General features: G+C 39.1%; 1 protein-coding gene across 1 annotated transcript; it reads right to left on the bottom strand.

The window, feature by feature from the left end:
• Positions 1-5,537: 5,537 nt before the first annotated feature.
• LOC120292746 lies at positions 5,538-6,469 on the bottom strand. Its single transcript, XM_039311128.1, has 2 exons — positions 6,326-6,469; positions 5,538-6,229 (listed from the first exon to the last, which is right to left on the bottom strand). The coding sequence occupies exons 1-2, from the start codon at positions 6,348-6,350 to the stop codon at positions 5,943-5,945; spliced, it is 312 nt and encodes a 103-aa protein (XP_039167062.1). The 5' UTR covers positions 6,351-6,469; the 3' UTR covers positions 5,538-5,942.
• Positions 6,470-15,686: the final 9,217 nt, after the last annotated feature.

The raw sequence follows: 15,686 nt of genomic DNA, 5'->3' as shown, positions 1-15,686 counted from the left end.
TTAAATTAGCAATAATTATTTAGTACATAAATTACATTAAGAGCATGCTCCATTTTGTTCAGCTTTTAAATTATGTGAATTTCTTTACATGATGCATTTTTTATATTTAAACATCAGCACATTTGAAGATATTTTCTCTTTGTCCGTCTTTTGAAGTTAAAACTACTAAGAGGCAAAAGATTGTATGGTGCAATTTAAAGATCGAGACAAATATTTCTGCAGTGTTAAAGTCACAGGATTTATGTATATTTAAAAAAAAATTATTTATATTTTGATTCACTAAATTCAACTGCTTGAATAATGAATAATATATATATATATATATATATACATATATATATTGGAACTTTCTTGGTAGGAGAAAATAATTTTATTTAATATATTTTATTAGTATGTTCTACATTTATTGTTTTAGATTTTGTGTATATCTTTATTTGATGATATACTTGTAATATTTTAAGAATGCCATGTTTGAAGATATGATCTCTTTATCCATTTTTTGAAAAATTAAATTATATCATTTAAGAATATATTTGAAGTAATTTCTCTTAAGTCATTTTCAAAAATTTGAATTGCATAGCAAATGAAATTTTAAGAATAAAAAATCACACTTAAGGCCATATCTGAGGCCATGCGATAGTCACAGATGAGCGAAGTGCCATATGGCGAGTAGGAAGCGAATATTTTCTCAACTTCAACTATATATAATAGATTGAGAGGGAATTGTCTCTAGTATGACTAAAATTTGTGACATTCTTTCGTGCATCAGTATTATGGACTATTAATATAGAAACGGGATTGAGTGTTATCTCCCACCTGTAAAGGACGAAGGTCAACAATTCTCTCTCTCGACATGAAGAGCTCTGTCTACCTCAATGGTAGTTTCAATTTTTACCTTTTGCCCTAATTCCCCAATTCCACCCCTTACCCACTTTCCGCCTCTTACCATGCCTCTTCGAACTACATCATCGAGGTTTTCGCCTATGGTTGCAACTTGATTCTCCCCGCTGGTTTTTGTCTTCTCGCAATTTAGCTGGAATCCCGTTTGCTATGGCGGTCTTCTTTCTCCGGCTGCATGTTTTGGATTGCACTGGAATGTTGTACAATTCTCCATCGAGGTGATGTCCCGCTCTCTGTACTTCTGATATTCTATAGGTTTTTTCCCCTGGTCTCTTGTTCGGTGGACATGGTAGTTGTTAGTACCCTAGTTTCGGCTCTATGTCTTTCCAAGTAAGCCTTCCTTCTCATTTATCTGAAAATGGCTTTGGATGGCCAAGAGGAAGCTTCACGGTTGGCTGCTCTGTGTCAGCGATTGGGCCGTCTCTGTTCTGACCAAGAAATAGATGTATGGGAAGAAGAACCATCAACAGAAAAATTAGCAGCATGTAGGTTGACTCTAGTGGGTAAGGTTATCTCACAATCGACAATTAATTTCCAGGCTTTCCAAAGTACATTAAAACGTGTTTGGAGGAATGACCGTGTCGAATTCTCTCAAATCGAGGATGGTCTGTATCTCGCAAAGTTTCCGTCAGAACATGACAAACAACAAGTTTTAAATGGTGGTCCGTGGCGCTTTTCTAGCCACCTAGTTATTTTCCAGCCATGGATTCCTAACACACCTTTCCATTGCTATGATTTTACTTGTTGTGCCTTTTGGGTGCAAGTGTTTGGACTGCCATTGGAGTGGAAAACATAACAGATGCTTCGAAAGGCGGTACAACAGATTGGTGAAGTGTTAGAAGTTCAAAAGAATTGCAAAGCGGGTTCTACCTTAACGACTGGGAGGGTTCGTGTATCCATTAAATTGGATGAACCTTAAAAACTGGCAAGCTGATTCGAGTGGATGGGAGGATGCTATGGATAGATTTCAGATATGAGAGGCTATCCCAATTCTGTTATTCCTGTGGGAGACTCGGTCATTATGCTACCTATTGCAGCGAATTCCCTTATGATGAAGCGTGCATGGATGGTAAAGGTAAAATGACTTATGGTCAGTGGTTAAGAGCGGAAGTTAACGAATATAGTCCCTATTGGCAAGCATTCTACAACCCACCTAACAACAATGAGCAGATGGAGGAGACAATCCCTGAAACACCTCCAGGCCTTCTACCTATTGTACCTCTATTGCCAACGATAGCACAAACAAAAGACGATACCTTGCCACAACCAGCAAAACAGCATCCATCCACAACCGCAGAGTCATTCCAGCAACCAACACAGCCTTCGCTACACCAGGGGCATTCTCTTACAACTGCCTTGATACCTGCACAAGCTAAGGAGAAGGGTATTATGAGTTATCCACAAGAACGACAGCAACAAAAGAAACTCAAGGGTACTCGAGCTATACCAAAAATGGGACCACCCAAGAAGCAGAAACGTTATTCGCCCTATGATATGCGATTTAATGCATCTGAAGAAGTTGATGACACACAATTTATAGAAACACCGGTATTGGACGCACATGAAGTCCATCACAGGGCTTTGGTGGCTGGCCCCAAACAGCCACCGCCATACAAATGAAGCTACTATGCTGGAACTGTCAGGGTTTGGGCAATCCCCTGACAGTTCAAGCCCTTAAGGCCTTGACGGCCAAAGAAAAGCCCGACTTACTGTTCTTATCTGAGACAAAAAATAGAGAGCTTACGCTTCAACGCTTACAGAAACGATTATGTTTTGGCAGATCTTTTGTGCGAAGTCCAACTGGTCTAGCAGGTGGTTTGGCGGTTTTTTGGAACGATACTATATCTTTAGAAATAGACGGTTCTTCGGAGGATTATTTTGATATGCTTTGTCGGGATTTACTGGAAGATAGGCTGATGCGTATCACATGTCTACATGCTCCCTCATCCTATCATAATAGACAGCAGTTATGGGACGTACTCAGACGGATTAGTGCTTTCAATACTCTCCCTTGGTTATGTGCCGGGGATTTCAATGAGATCCTCTATCCATGGGAAAAGGTCGGCAAACGTTCTTTCGACGGGTATAGGCTTCATTCTTTTCGCGCTGTTGTTAATGATTGTGCTTGGATGGAATTACAAAGCAAGGGATGCACGTTCACCTGGACGAATAACCGCGACGGAGTTGAACAGGTAAAGGAAAGATTAGATCGAGTGATGTGTACGATGGAGTGGCGACTTTTGTATCCTGATGCGGAGGTGTTTGCTTTGCCGGCAGTGGGATCTGACCACAGCCCCCTTCTAATAACCACCGCGGCTGCCCACAAAAAGCGAGGGCGTCCTTTTGTTTATGAGGCTTATTGGAACCAAGATAAGGACTGCCGAGTAATCGTCTCTGCTACTTGGAAGTCAACCCAAGTAAGTACTTTCGACCTATTAACCAGAATACGAAAGGTGTCGGATGCTTTGCGTCGGTGGAGTAAATCCAAATTTGCTAATGGCCATCTAAGAGTGACAGTCTTGCAACAGCAAATGCAGAGCATTATTAACAAATCTTATATTTCCTGCTCTGATAACGAGGAAATCTCTCATCTCCGAGAGGAAATCAGAAATATATGGTTGCAGGAAGAACAATACTGGGCTATGCGGTCCAGGATTAACTGGTTGAGATGGGGTGATAAAAATAGCAAATTCTTTCACGCAACCACCATTCAAAGACGGCAGAGAAATAGGATTGGGATGCTGCGGGATGCTAATCATAATTGGGTGCGGGATATTCAGGCCCTGAAGGAGATGACATCTGATTTCTTCTCACAATTATATACAACCGTGGGCCATCGTGACTATGGCCCGGTTCTGGCTCAATGTCAACCCGTTGTACCAGAAGAGATGAACCAGCAATTAATTGCATTGGTGACAGATGAAGAGGTCAGACGGGCAACTTTTGAAATGGGTGCTACGAAAGCTCCAGGTCCGGACGGAATGAACGGGCTTTTTTACCAGACTCACTGGGATATTATTCGGGATGACTTAATTCGTTTAGTACGAGACTTTTTTCGATCGGGAGTGATGCCTACCGAACTGAACAAGACGGCGATTGTATTGATTCCCAAATCTAACCACCCTGAAAGCCTTGATCAATTTAGACCGATCAGTTTATGTAATTATGCATACAAGGTTATTTCCAAAGTTATGGCAAATTGACTCAAACCTTGGCTTGGTGAGCTAATTTCCATAGAACAGGCTGCTTTTGTAAGTGGGCGTCAGATACAGGACAACATTTTAATTGTTCAGGAAGTTATTCATCGCTTTAAAACAAGGAGTAGGAAGCGACATTTTAGTGCTCTTCTTAAGACAGATATGCAAAAGGCCTACGACAAAGTTGAATGGGATTTTCTCAACGACTACCTCCTTCGACTAGGATTTCATCCATGGTGGGTTCGATTAGTGATGCAATGTATCACCACGACTACATTGCACGTTCGGTTTAACGGAGAACAACTACCTTACTTTCGGCCATCTCGAGGATTACGTCAGGGAGATCCTCTTTCTCCTTATATCTTTATTTTGGTGGCAAATGTTCTGTCAACACTTATTCATCAAGCAATCCACATGGGCCACCTTAAAGGAATCAAGCTTAACAGGTTCTGCCCAACTCTCTCCCATCTTTTTTTCGCTGATGATTCGGTCTTTTTCCTAGAGGGTACAGTTAGAGAATGCCAGAACATGGCGAATATATTGAACCAATATTGTATGGCCACGGGACAAGTGATAAATAGGAACAAGTCTGGTCTATTTTGTAGTAAATCTTGTCCGATGAATCTTCAGCAAAATTTAGCAATGGAATTTCGGGTACCGATCCTACAGCGATATGGAAAATATTTAGGTATTCCTTCTGAATGGGGGCGATCAAAAAAAGAAATGTTTGGTTGGATATTAGGCAGAATAAATTCCAAACTTGACGGTTGGAAAGAACGATTGTTGTCGAAGGGCGGTAAGGAAATCCTTCTTAAATCAGTTGTCCAGGCTATTCCGCAGTATGCTATGTCAATTTTCAAGCTTCCCCTTACTCTTTGTAGAACGATTGAAAAGAAGATCTCCAGTTTTTGGTGGTGCAATGATCAGAACAGGAGAGGGGTTCATTGGCAGAAATGGGACTTGTTAAAAACTAGTAAGGCAAGTGGAGGGCTAGGATTCCGAGATCTCATTGCCTTCAATAAGGCGATGCTTGGTAAGCAGGCTTGGCGTTTAATCCAACAACCTCATTCGTTATGGAGTAGACTTTTCAAGGGGCTCTATTTCCCATCAATGGACTTTCTTTCAGCTGGCAAAGGGGCGCGCTCATCCTGGGGTTGGCAGAGTCTCTTAATTGGCCGAGAAGCCATCCTACCTAATGTAAGATGGTCTGTTGGAGACGGCGCGATGATCAACATTCGTAACCATTGCTGGTTACCTACTGGCCCTATAGGAGGACCACCAGCAAGAGGGGAGCCTAGGTTGGTGGCTGATCTTATTGACTCTGCTCACCATACCTGGAATCTTCCCCTTTTAACAGGAATGTTTGATGACATGATCGTCGAAGAAATACTTCGAATCCCCGTCAGACCCCTCCATGTGGCTGACCAATTAGTTTGGACGGAAACAAAAGATGGACAGTATACGGTAAAGAGCAATTACACTACTATAGTCCGCTCAGCAGCTATACCAAACAACCATCAAGCCTCAACATCATATCAGAATCCTAGCAATCTTTGGCGAAAAATATGGACAATGCAGGCAGCACCGAAAATCCGAATTTTCCTATGGACAGCTTGCCAGAATGCCCTTGCTACTAGAGCTAATCTATATCATCGACATATAACCCCGGATCCTATATGTACTCTATGTGATCAGCAAACCCCCGAAACCAGTGAACATCTATTTTTCTTCTGTCCATGGACTATAGGAGTCTGGAATCATCCTAATCTGAATATCTCTGTATCAAATCAAGCTATGCATCGTTTGGACCAATGGATTACAGAAAGAGCCGTGTATCAGAAACTCTTACCTGGGTTGGAGACAATAGCTCATGTCCTGTGGCAGATCTGGTGTATGCGCAACAACAGTATCTTTCGTGGCCATCGCCCTGATCCAAATCGAGCAGTTGCCGACGCCTTGGCCCAAACACGAATCCAACAGCTCTCGGATCATACTCACCACAGAACAGGGGCCTCGCACAAAGGGGATTCTATCTCCAAACCTGCGAGTTTTTGGCAACCTCCGGAACGCGGCTTCCTCAAATGTAACATAGATGGATCCTACCGTCCTGGTAGTCGGGAGGGAACGATGGCCTGTATAAGTCGCAACCATCAGGGATTCCTCACAGATGTATATACCAGCAGATTCACAGCTGCTTCGGCACTTCAATCAGAGGTACAGGCCCTTACCTTGACTTTGCTTCACCTGCAGCATCAAGGTCTCACCAACAAAAATCTGGTGATCGAGTCTGATTGCCTGTTGTTGATCGATATGGTTTACGGAAGAAGGAAGCCACCGTGGGAAGACCGTGCTCTGTTTGCTGAACTCCACGCTTTACTGCCCCTCTACCCTAATTTGCAGATACGGCATTGCAATAGACAGGTGAATGGAGTAGCAGACTGGGCTGCAAAAGCCCATGGAAGACCTGACTTGGCCCATAACTGGAACATCTTTCCTCCTTTTATGTTGCAAGCTTTGGTAGCTGCTGACGCCATTGCTTCTGGCCGACGTTTATATAATATCTATCCTTCTGTCCAAAAAAAAAAAAAAATTAAAAGGCCTAAGCACCCTTAAAGACAACCTTTGTTGCCTAGTAAATGAAAGATTCTACCGAACAAGAGAAAAGTGCACTTGAGGAATCAGTTAGGGCATGATGGGCTTGGTATTTGGCTTTTTCCCTGCTTATATCTAAGTTTCCCAATCTTTGTCAAGATAATCATTGCTTTGGGCTCACTAAGGCAAGGGATTGCTCAAACCTCGTACCGGGGTCTCCCGAATTTTGCCAAAACAACCATTGCTTTAAGGCATCCTAGGGTGAGCGATATATACAACGATCTAAGGTCTCAAACTTATATCAAAGTTTCCCGACCTTTGTCAAGATGACCCACCTAAGTAGGGGTGAGCATCGGTTTAGGGTCAACCATGAACTAACCCTAGACCGGCCCAACCTTGCTAGTCTTGGTCCGGTTCTCAAGGAGACTGGGTCGGTCCTTGATCTTAGAATTCCTATACTAGCATTGTGCGGGTCGGTCCTCAGTCTTAAGAGTTTCGGGTCGATCCAATCCGAACCCACCCTGAATATATATATTATTTATATTTTTTTTATATAGAGAAAACTTTAAAATAAACGGCGTCAACAACATTAAATATTTATTTAGTAAGGAGTTCAAGTAATTTTACATTGTTCTATTATGACTTATATTTTTAATGTCTTTTATAGCGTCAATAGTCATAATTTACGAAAAAATATTTTTGTGAGGAGTTCTCACTGTTGGTGAAATTTTCCTGGAGTATTTTGAAACTGACAAAACGTTTTCATTAATCTAGTCTGAAGATTTGCAGACTCTACTATTTAAAGTCTGAAGACCTCCAGACTGCCAGACTCAAGACTCAAAGACTATTCTCATTGACAGTTTCTAATCCATCGAAGAAGGGTTATCCAGGACTAGATGTTTCGTTAAGGATTTGACCTTATCGACTAGAGAAGAACTCTTGGCTGGATATGACATAACGGAATCATTTATTGATTCAAAGATTGAGGATCCGATGATTGGCGAAGTATACTTGGAAGGTTCTACTTATGGAAATCGAGATCCTGATTGTATGGGCGAGCATGATTGATGGGCTATCGACATATTCTTTAAATAGCTCGAATGATCTTCCTAATTGATTCTGTCCAACGGGAAGATTGGAAGAATTCATTTAGAAAGTGCCAACGGGTATGATGGCATAAAGGAGTATATAAGAAAGACGTTCCAGTTGTTCGAGTGTGTGCACGATAAAAGAATTCCAAAGTCTAAAGCTCTTTGTTCTTAGTCAATTCATTTTCTGAGCGAAATCTTGTACGCAAAAGAGAGTCCATATTCTTGAGAAACCTTGAGGAAGTGTGGTAGAGTATCTGCACTGTGGAATCAAGGGAGAGCCTTGTTGTAACATCTCTTTTGTTCATAGTGAAATCTAGCCGGTGGGCTGTCAGTGCGGAAGAGTGGACGTAGGCTTGGAATAAGCCGAACCACTATAATTTATGTGTTCATTTTCTCTTCCCTACTCTCTGCTTTACTTTGATCATAATTCGCTTTATTAACGAAAGGAGAACTTCCTTTCTATTGTTTGCTTAGTATTGCTCTCTTATCTCGAGAAAATATTTTTTACACCTATTCACCCCCCCTCTAGATGCTTATACTAGCTATCTCACTCACGGCATCCAAAAAAGTATAAACAACTCCTTATGACATCCTCCTCTAGTATTCGTTCTCTTCTGTCTTATTTGTCCTCTTAGTATTTAATTTGCCAAAATCGAAAGAAACAACTTCTCCGCTCGCCACTCAACACTCACCTCACTCACTTTAGGTCACTCATGTCGTTCGCCGCTCGATGCTCGCTTAACTTGTTGCTCCCCTCTTAACATTCGATGCTCATTCTATTTAACACTCACCCCACCTGACCCTCACCGCTTGTTTTTCTTAGCTGACATCGCTCATCATCGAACCCATTGGGTTGGTACGATCCTGATTACCATTTCAAGGAGTACAAAAAATAAAATTAAAAATTATCGATTAGTCCCGGGTTGACCTTGAAACCGGACCGAATCCATTAGGTCAGTCCGGTCCTCAATCGCTTTTTTAAGGAATACCAAAAATGAAATAAAAAATTATCGATTGGTCCGGGTTAACCCTGAAACCGGACCGAACTCATTGGGTCAGTCCGGTCCTCGATCCCAAGCTCAATAGGGTCGGTCATCGGTCCCAAAAATTGAGGACCATCATTGTACAGATTGGTCCTAGGATTAGGGGGTGGACCAACCCAACCCAAACCATGCTCACCCCTACACCTAAGGCAGCAAATTGCTCAAATCACATACTAGAGTTTCTTGACCTTTGGCAAGATGACCATTGCTTTAGGGTAGCCTAGGGCAAGCGATACATACAACATTTATGATCTGATGTCTCAACCTTAAATTAAAGTTTCCCAACCTTTGCCAATATAATCATTGCTTTTGGGCCACCTAAGGTAGGGGATTCAAACCTCACTGGGGTTTCCTGACTCCTGACCTTTGGAAACATGACCATTGCTTTAGGGTGGCCTACTACGGGCGATTTCTTTGTAGTGTCCATCTAGTGTTTCCAACCTCTATTGAGAAAACCATTTCTTTGGGATCATCTAAAGCAAATTATTGCTCTAACTTCATACTAGAGTTTTACCTTTGGCAAGACAATGATGGCTTTGGCGCCACCTGATATATATATATATATATAGAGAGAGAGAGAGAGAGAGAGAGAGAGAGAGAGAGAGAGAGTAGTGGATATGATGAGGGTTGATCTATGGCACTAGGTTCAGCAACTGGCCAATGGTAGAGAAGAGCACAGGGCGAGGCCTAGTAACACAAGCGAGATGTGTGATAGCTAGGAGATGGGCGATGGGGAGAGAGAGAGGGGGTTTAGGGATGTGTATATACTAACAAAGCTAGGGAGAATTATAATCATTTATGTGCCATTAGATATGCAATTATCTAAAATTGATAATTCTTGGCATGATCTATTTATAAAATAAGATGATATGTAATGAACCAAGTTTGATTTGGCATAAACAAATTTATGTTATAAGTAGGTCAACTGACCCAATTGAAATCTTGTCTTAAGCAGGTTGACTCATTTAACCTATTTAAACACGAAAAAGCACATTTAAGTTAATGTGTTAATTGTTTCAACACGACACAATTAGACCCAATTTTTTTACACATTTAATACTCATATTTGAAGACTTATTTATCATTAAAAAATTTATAAAAACAGCACCTCAAAAAGTATAAATGATATAACAAAACATATTTAAGGATACAAAAGCCATTAAACATAAAGTAAAACTAACTTAGTGTTATAATTAATATGGAGTGAAATCACTCATATGATCTAGATTCATGTCAAACACATTAACGCAAGTTAGTATCTATAAACATGTTTTTACATATTTATCGTGTACACAAATTGATATAAACTTGTCAATATATTAACATATTGTTCATTTTAGGCATTTAGTGCAATAACTTGCAAGGAGAATTACCAAAATAGTCCTAAACCTATTGCAATTGTGCCAATTCAATCATTTTTTTTTTACGCCAATTTAGTTCTAAACTTTTTACAATTTGGCCAGTTTAGTCTATCAGGCTAAAATTGGCCGGCCAGTGCTGACATGGATACCGGTCGTCCAGCGAAAGCTAACATGACAATTTTTAAATATTTTTTGAATTTTTTGAATTTCTTTTTTTTTTCCCACATTCTCCTTCATCTGGCTGGCTAGCGCCAGCTAGTGGCGAGGCTCATCCTCGCTAGCCAATAGCGAAGGCGAGCCTTGACCAGCGACGACGAGGCTGCCGTCGCCAGATTTAGCAAGGCTCGGCCTTGCCCAACCATGGTGAGGTCGAGCCTTGCCATCCTTGGGCGAGGAGCCTCGCCGGCCACTAGCGAGGTTGACCCTCGCCTTGACTGGGCGAGGCCCCGCCAGACCTGGCAAGGCTTGTCTCCGTTGGCCACTAGCAAAGGCGAGCCTCGCCCAGTGACAGTGAGACCACCATCACCAAATGTGGTGAGGCTCAGCCTCGCCTAGCCATGGTGAGGTTGAGCCTCGCCATCCCTGGGCAAGGAGCCTCGCCGGCCACCGGTGAGATCGATCCTCGCCTTGGCTAGGCGAGGTCGACCTCTGCCAAATTTGGCGAGGCCTCATCGGCCCTTGCCTCTAGCCAAGCCAATGCTAACGAAAGAAGAATGTGGAAAAAAAAAATTAAAATGTAAAATATTTTAAAATTTGAAAAAAAAATTAAAATTTAAAAATCGAAAAATAAAAAAAAATATTAAAATATTGTCAACTTTCGTCGGATGGCCGACGTTCACGTTAGCATCGACCAGTCAATTTTGGTCAAATGGACTGGCACAATTATAAAAGATTTAGGATTAAATTGGTCAAAAGAAAAAAGTTTAAAAGATGAATTGACACAATTGTAATAGGTTATGATGTTTTTGGTAATTTTCTCGTAACTTGCATAATAATTGTATTAGTTCATGTCATGTGACCTACTTTATTAGTCCTGTCAATTTTGTACCAAGGCATTTTGAAATACTTATTAAACTATGTTTTCAAATTTTTTCATTTAATCAATTTAAAGGTTCACAACATTTTAATAAAATACCACTTCGTTCTCTCAAATCCTCTCTCTCTCTCTCTCTCTCTCTCTCTCAAGTCAATTTTGTCCCTTTCCTTTTTGTCTTCTCCATGCTCGAGCGTATGCAATTTAAATTTGTTAAAATTTACCCTAAATTTCGAAGTGTTCCAATTCCTAAATCAAATCAATCTAAGTGAAAATTCAAGAAAAGCAAAAGATAAATCCACATAGAGCCCACTAAACTACGCGACTTAGGCATGATGGGAGTTTCGATGAGCAAAAGAGGAGGAGAAAGACAAACGAAAGGCGGTTGGGCACAAAATCAAAGCAGCACTCGCTTTCCTTTATTCATTGGGGAACGAGTCAGCTGATGCTGACCGTAAATGGCGGGTCTTGAATGCCTCCCCTCCACGTGCCACATCTAATTACCTAGATACACATGTACATCAACTGATACTGGTGAAGATGTTTCCAATGTTTTTAGGGCAAAATTCACCAAAGATTTAAATTATATTTAAACATATTTATCTTTCTTTTCTTTTATAATATTAAAAATTTTAAATTTATACGTAAGTGACATATTTACCTTCCATCAAAGTTTTATTAATAAGAATCATTGAAAATATACTTATACGGATGCCGAAAAATAAAATACTGTTTACATAAGTTACAAGTTTGGAGTTTTTTGTTTATGTTACAAGAAAAAAAATTTAAGGTAAATGTGTCACAAAAGATATAGTTTGGGTTTTTTTGATATCATAAAAGAAATTATAATTAATTAATCACAATAGGTATAATTTAATGTATTTTGTGGAAATTTCATTTTCTTTAAAAGAAAGGACGGGAAAATAGTGGTTAGCTTTATCAATTCTCCTTTGACTTATTGGGGACTGTTTGATTTAACTTACACAAAATTATTATCTTGCATGTAGTACCTAGATGATAAGCCCGTCGTTGCAATCAACGAAAATGTGTATAGAACTTTATGCTCACCTTAGCATAGACGGTCCGTAAAATGAATCAAGGTTTCTAGAGATCAAGCAGCAACTAGTGGTCAAACTTGAAGCCAGAACTTTTCAATATCACTTGGGAATAAATCTCAAACCGATAGGCTAACCACCGGTAATGTTAAAGTTGTAAAGAAGATAAATCACTATGTATAAACATTTTATTCCCTTCCTAAATTGAAGAAAATTCAAAGGAAACATGCAAATGTTGCATGTTTTTGTTTTCCATTACCTTTACTTTCTTTTCAGATGTCAATAAGAAAAGTGATGGTTAAAACAATCCACGAATTAAACTTATCATTCATAGTGCATCCAAACAGACAAAAGGGATTTTGATTTCCTCTCTCTATTTCCTTTCTCTTCCTTTCAGTCCATTTCCTTACGTAACCAAACAAAGTTCAACCATGAAAATGAATTTCATCTTTTGCAAATTCGTTGAGAATAAAGTTAGAGAGAGAGAATAACACAGAAAATGATAATTGAACAAGTGATAAATTAATCGGAATCCCGAATTTCAAGAAGTGTGAGATGTTGAATTCAATTCTTTCTCAACACAATGATTTGGGATCAGCTGCAGAGGAATAATTGCTTCCAAACATTCAAACCCAAATATAGATAGTATGTCTTTGATCGAACCAGAAGTTGAACTTCGTCAAGTTTGCACAAAATCTAACTTGAGATACCATAATGCTGTAATGAATATATATATATATTGTTTGTCTTGATCTTATGTTTACTTGCAAGTATTTATAGTCTACCAAATTGAATGAGTGTACCAACAGTTCACGCCTTGATGAATGTTAGCACCACTCAATCTAAGTCAATAGCTATCTATCTAAAAAGTCTATGCTCACTCGTTTAATATTGATGTTCCAACTACTAATGAGGAATTCTCATTGGTCAATGCCCATCATATGACCCTAAATCCCTTAATTTTATTATTCCATTTTCGGCCCCTAGTGTTTATTTTCTTGGCTCATATTCTTATCGACGAAACTTTCACAATGTTTATTAAATTTAAGTGTCAATTTAATACTAATTTCCGTACCTATTTTCCAAATTTTTAATAAACTATGACTCCAAGCGAACAATTTTTGTTGTGGATTGCGATGGAAATTGACGGAAATTAACCTCTCTAATAAAAATTAACATAGTAAATTACATACACATATATAAATTCCTAACATTCCTAAATATGCTGAAAAAATCTCGACCCTCCACACAATCCAATGTTTCTCTCAAATTGCAAGTGCTGCAGTGGTCCCAAATGAGTTGCGCAGCGCACGCTCGTCGTTCCAAAAGATTTTATTTGAAATAATGCCACGAAAACTGCTTTTTTAAAATTCTATTTTATTCTTCTTGTTATCTTCAAGAAGACAAACATCATAATCGTCCAATCAGGAAGTATTTAGGGACACAAGAAAAAGTGGTTAAACCTAATTAAACATCTAATCAAATCCGCGGTCCCCACCCACGTTGTGTCTGCACAAATTATCTTGTATGTCACGATAATATAATGCCGTGGAATGTGGTGCTGCCAGGATAAGGACAGCCCATTTTAAATAGCAGATTCTATCAAGATCTTGAATTTTAATTTACTTTTAGTTTTGTCAGAATGCTGACATGCGAGATCTATAAATCTAATTGAAGATTAAATAAATTTCTTAAATTTCAAATTTGAATTGCATACGTATGGATTTGGTAGGCAGATATGGTGGTGGTTAGGTGATATCATTTAAGGTTAAGAATTAATTTCAATTTTTTAGTACATTCTTTGTAATTTAAGTGAATCAATTTAAATGTTTTAAGCCAATTATACTTTTCAATAAAAAGTTCACGACTCGATTGAATTAAATTGAAAAGTTTAGAATCGATGAGCTCTTAATTTAAGTTTTGAACAAGGAAGCCCTTGGGAGGGCCCTGTTTCAACTATGTTGGTACGGCAATCAATATATTTAAATCTTTTAGGGATGGACATTAAACTCTTTTGGTAAATAATGACCATGGAATAATCCTATTATTTTGCGTGTGTTTGCAATTGTATGTTAGTGTTCATTAGGTATGATCGGTACTTGGGTTGGTTCCCGGCAAAGAACCGGAAATTGATCCCGTGACTCCCGATTCCAAAGATTGGAACACGTAACCAAAGTAGTCAATTTTGAAACAGTCACTTCGATTGTTTGATTTCGATTCTCAATTTTTCCCAAGAATCGGCTTCTTTTATGCTTTGAATAATGAAACCAAATTCTTATAATAAAATACAAAAGCTTCACCATGTTTTACTTGAAAAATATTTGTTTGTCAAGTGGTTTTGTTGTTGTCTGTTCATATCGAATGTCATGGTTTAATTCCCGGTGACACAAAAGTATTCTTTTTTCCTAAAAGATACTTTATAAATAGTTTCTTAAAAGATGCTTAACAACCAATTTAGAACTAGTGTCACTACGGTAGAACCGACGGTTTCAATCTTGGAAATGGGAACCAAAGTGTCTCTTCTAAGAGACAACCTCGAAACGGTCGATCATAGCTAGTTTGGTCCAGCACCCCCTAGTATTCATCTTCTATTTTATGTTTTATTATTCACAAAAATATGACATCATTATATAGGGAGAAAGAAAAGTCACTGGAGGACATTACGAAACGTCAGAGTAATATTCAATTATGAAGAGAAAGTCCGATCAGTGACATGTAAGGAACGTCCCATGTTGAGACGTGCTGCTCCCGTCCCAATATGTCGACATGAAAATGGTTATTTTGACGTCCCTATCAACATTAGAAAAACGCTATATGAATGAACGACAAGTGTTCGGGCGATAGCAACTGCAGCTAAACCCTTCTCTCTTCAATTTACGAAACTCTACGCAAAATTATATCAATCTAATGCGTGGTCCAACTGCATCTCTGCTATGTATTGTTGGTCCGGCGTGCAATGCATTGCACGTCACAATATTTTTTTAGAATTTGCCTCGGATTTGGACCCTGTTACTAAAAAAAACCCGATTCAAATAGACTTCTTAATTTGAGCAAATTTCCTATTTCGGGCGAGTGTTAGTTTTTGCCCATCAAAGAGAGTAGAAGAGACCAACCAAAAAAAGAGAGAGTAGAAGAGTCATTTGGCCATGACAAACAATGTGGTTCGTGCTCATTAATTACATCCTAAAGAAATTGCAAGTGTTTTGGAACCAACAAATTTTGTGGTAAAATTTGTTAATTCCTCAATGAGATTCAGAGGTTGTTTTGCAATGAATTGCAATGGTTAAATATTGAATGAATCATTAGGTGTAATCGGGGGTCAAAGAACACTAGGAGTGTTTAATTAACTTAAGTATGGTTGTAATCTTCATTATATCACTTGATTTATATTAGAATCATGTGTTGCCCTACTAG

Source organism: Eucalyptus grandis, chromosome 4, assembly GCF_016545825.1.
Source record: "Eucalyptus grandis isolate ANBG69807.140 chromosome 4, ASM1654582v1, whole genome shotgun sequence".
Taxonomy (NCBI): Eukaryota; Viridiplantae; Streptophyta; class Magnoliopsida; order Myrtales; family Myrtaceae; genus Eucalyptus; species Eucalyptus grandis.
This window is presented reverse-complemented; position numbering and strand designations above follow the sequence as displayed.

Bases quoted from the DNA above. Each gene is read 5' to 3' on its own strand.
- LOC120292746 (XM_039311128.1), bottom strand. From the start codon at position 6,350: ATGCTGCAGGTGAAGCAAAGTCAAG. The intron at 6,230-6,325 runs GTAAGGGCCTGT...CGACTTATACAG, and splicing joins GCAGGTGAAGCAAAGTCAAG to GCCATCGTTCCCTCCCGACT.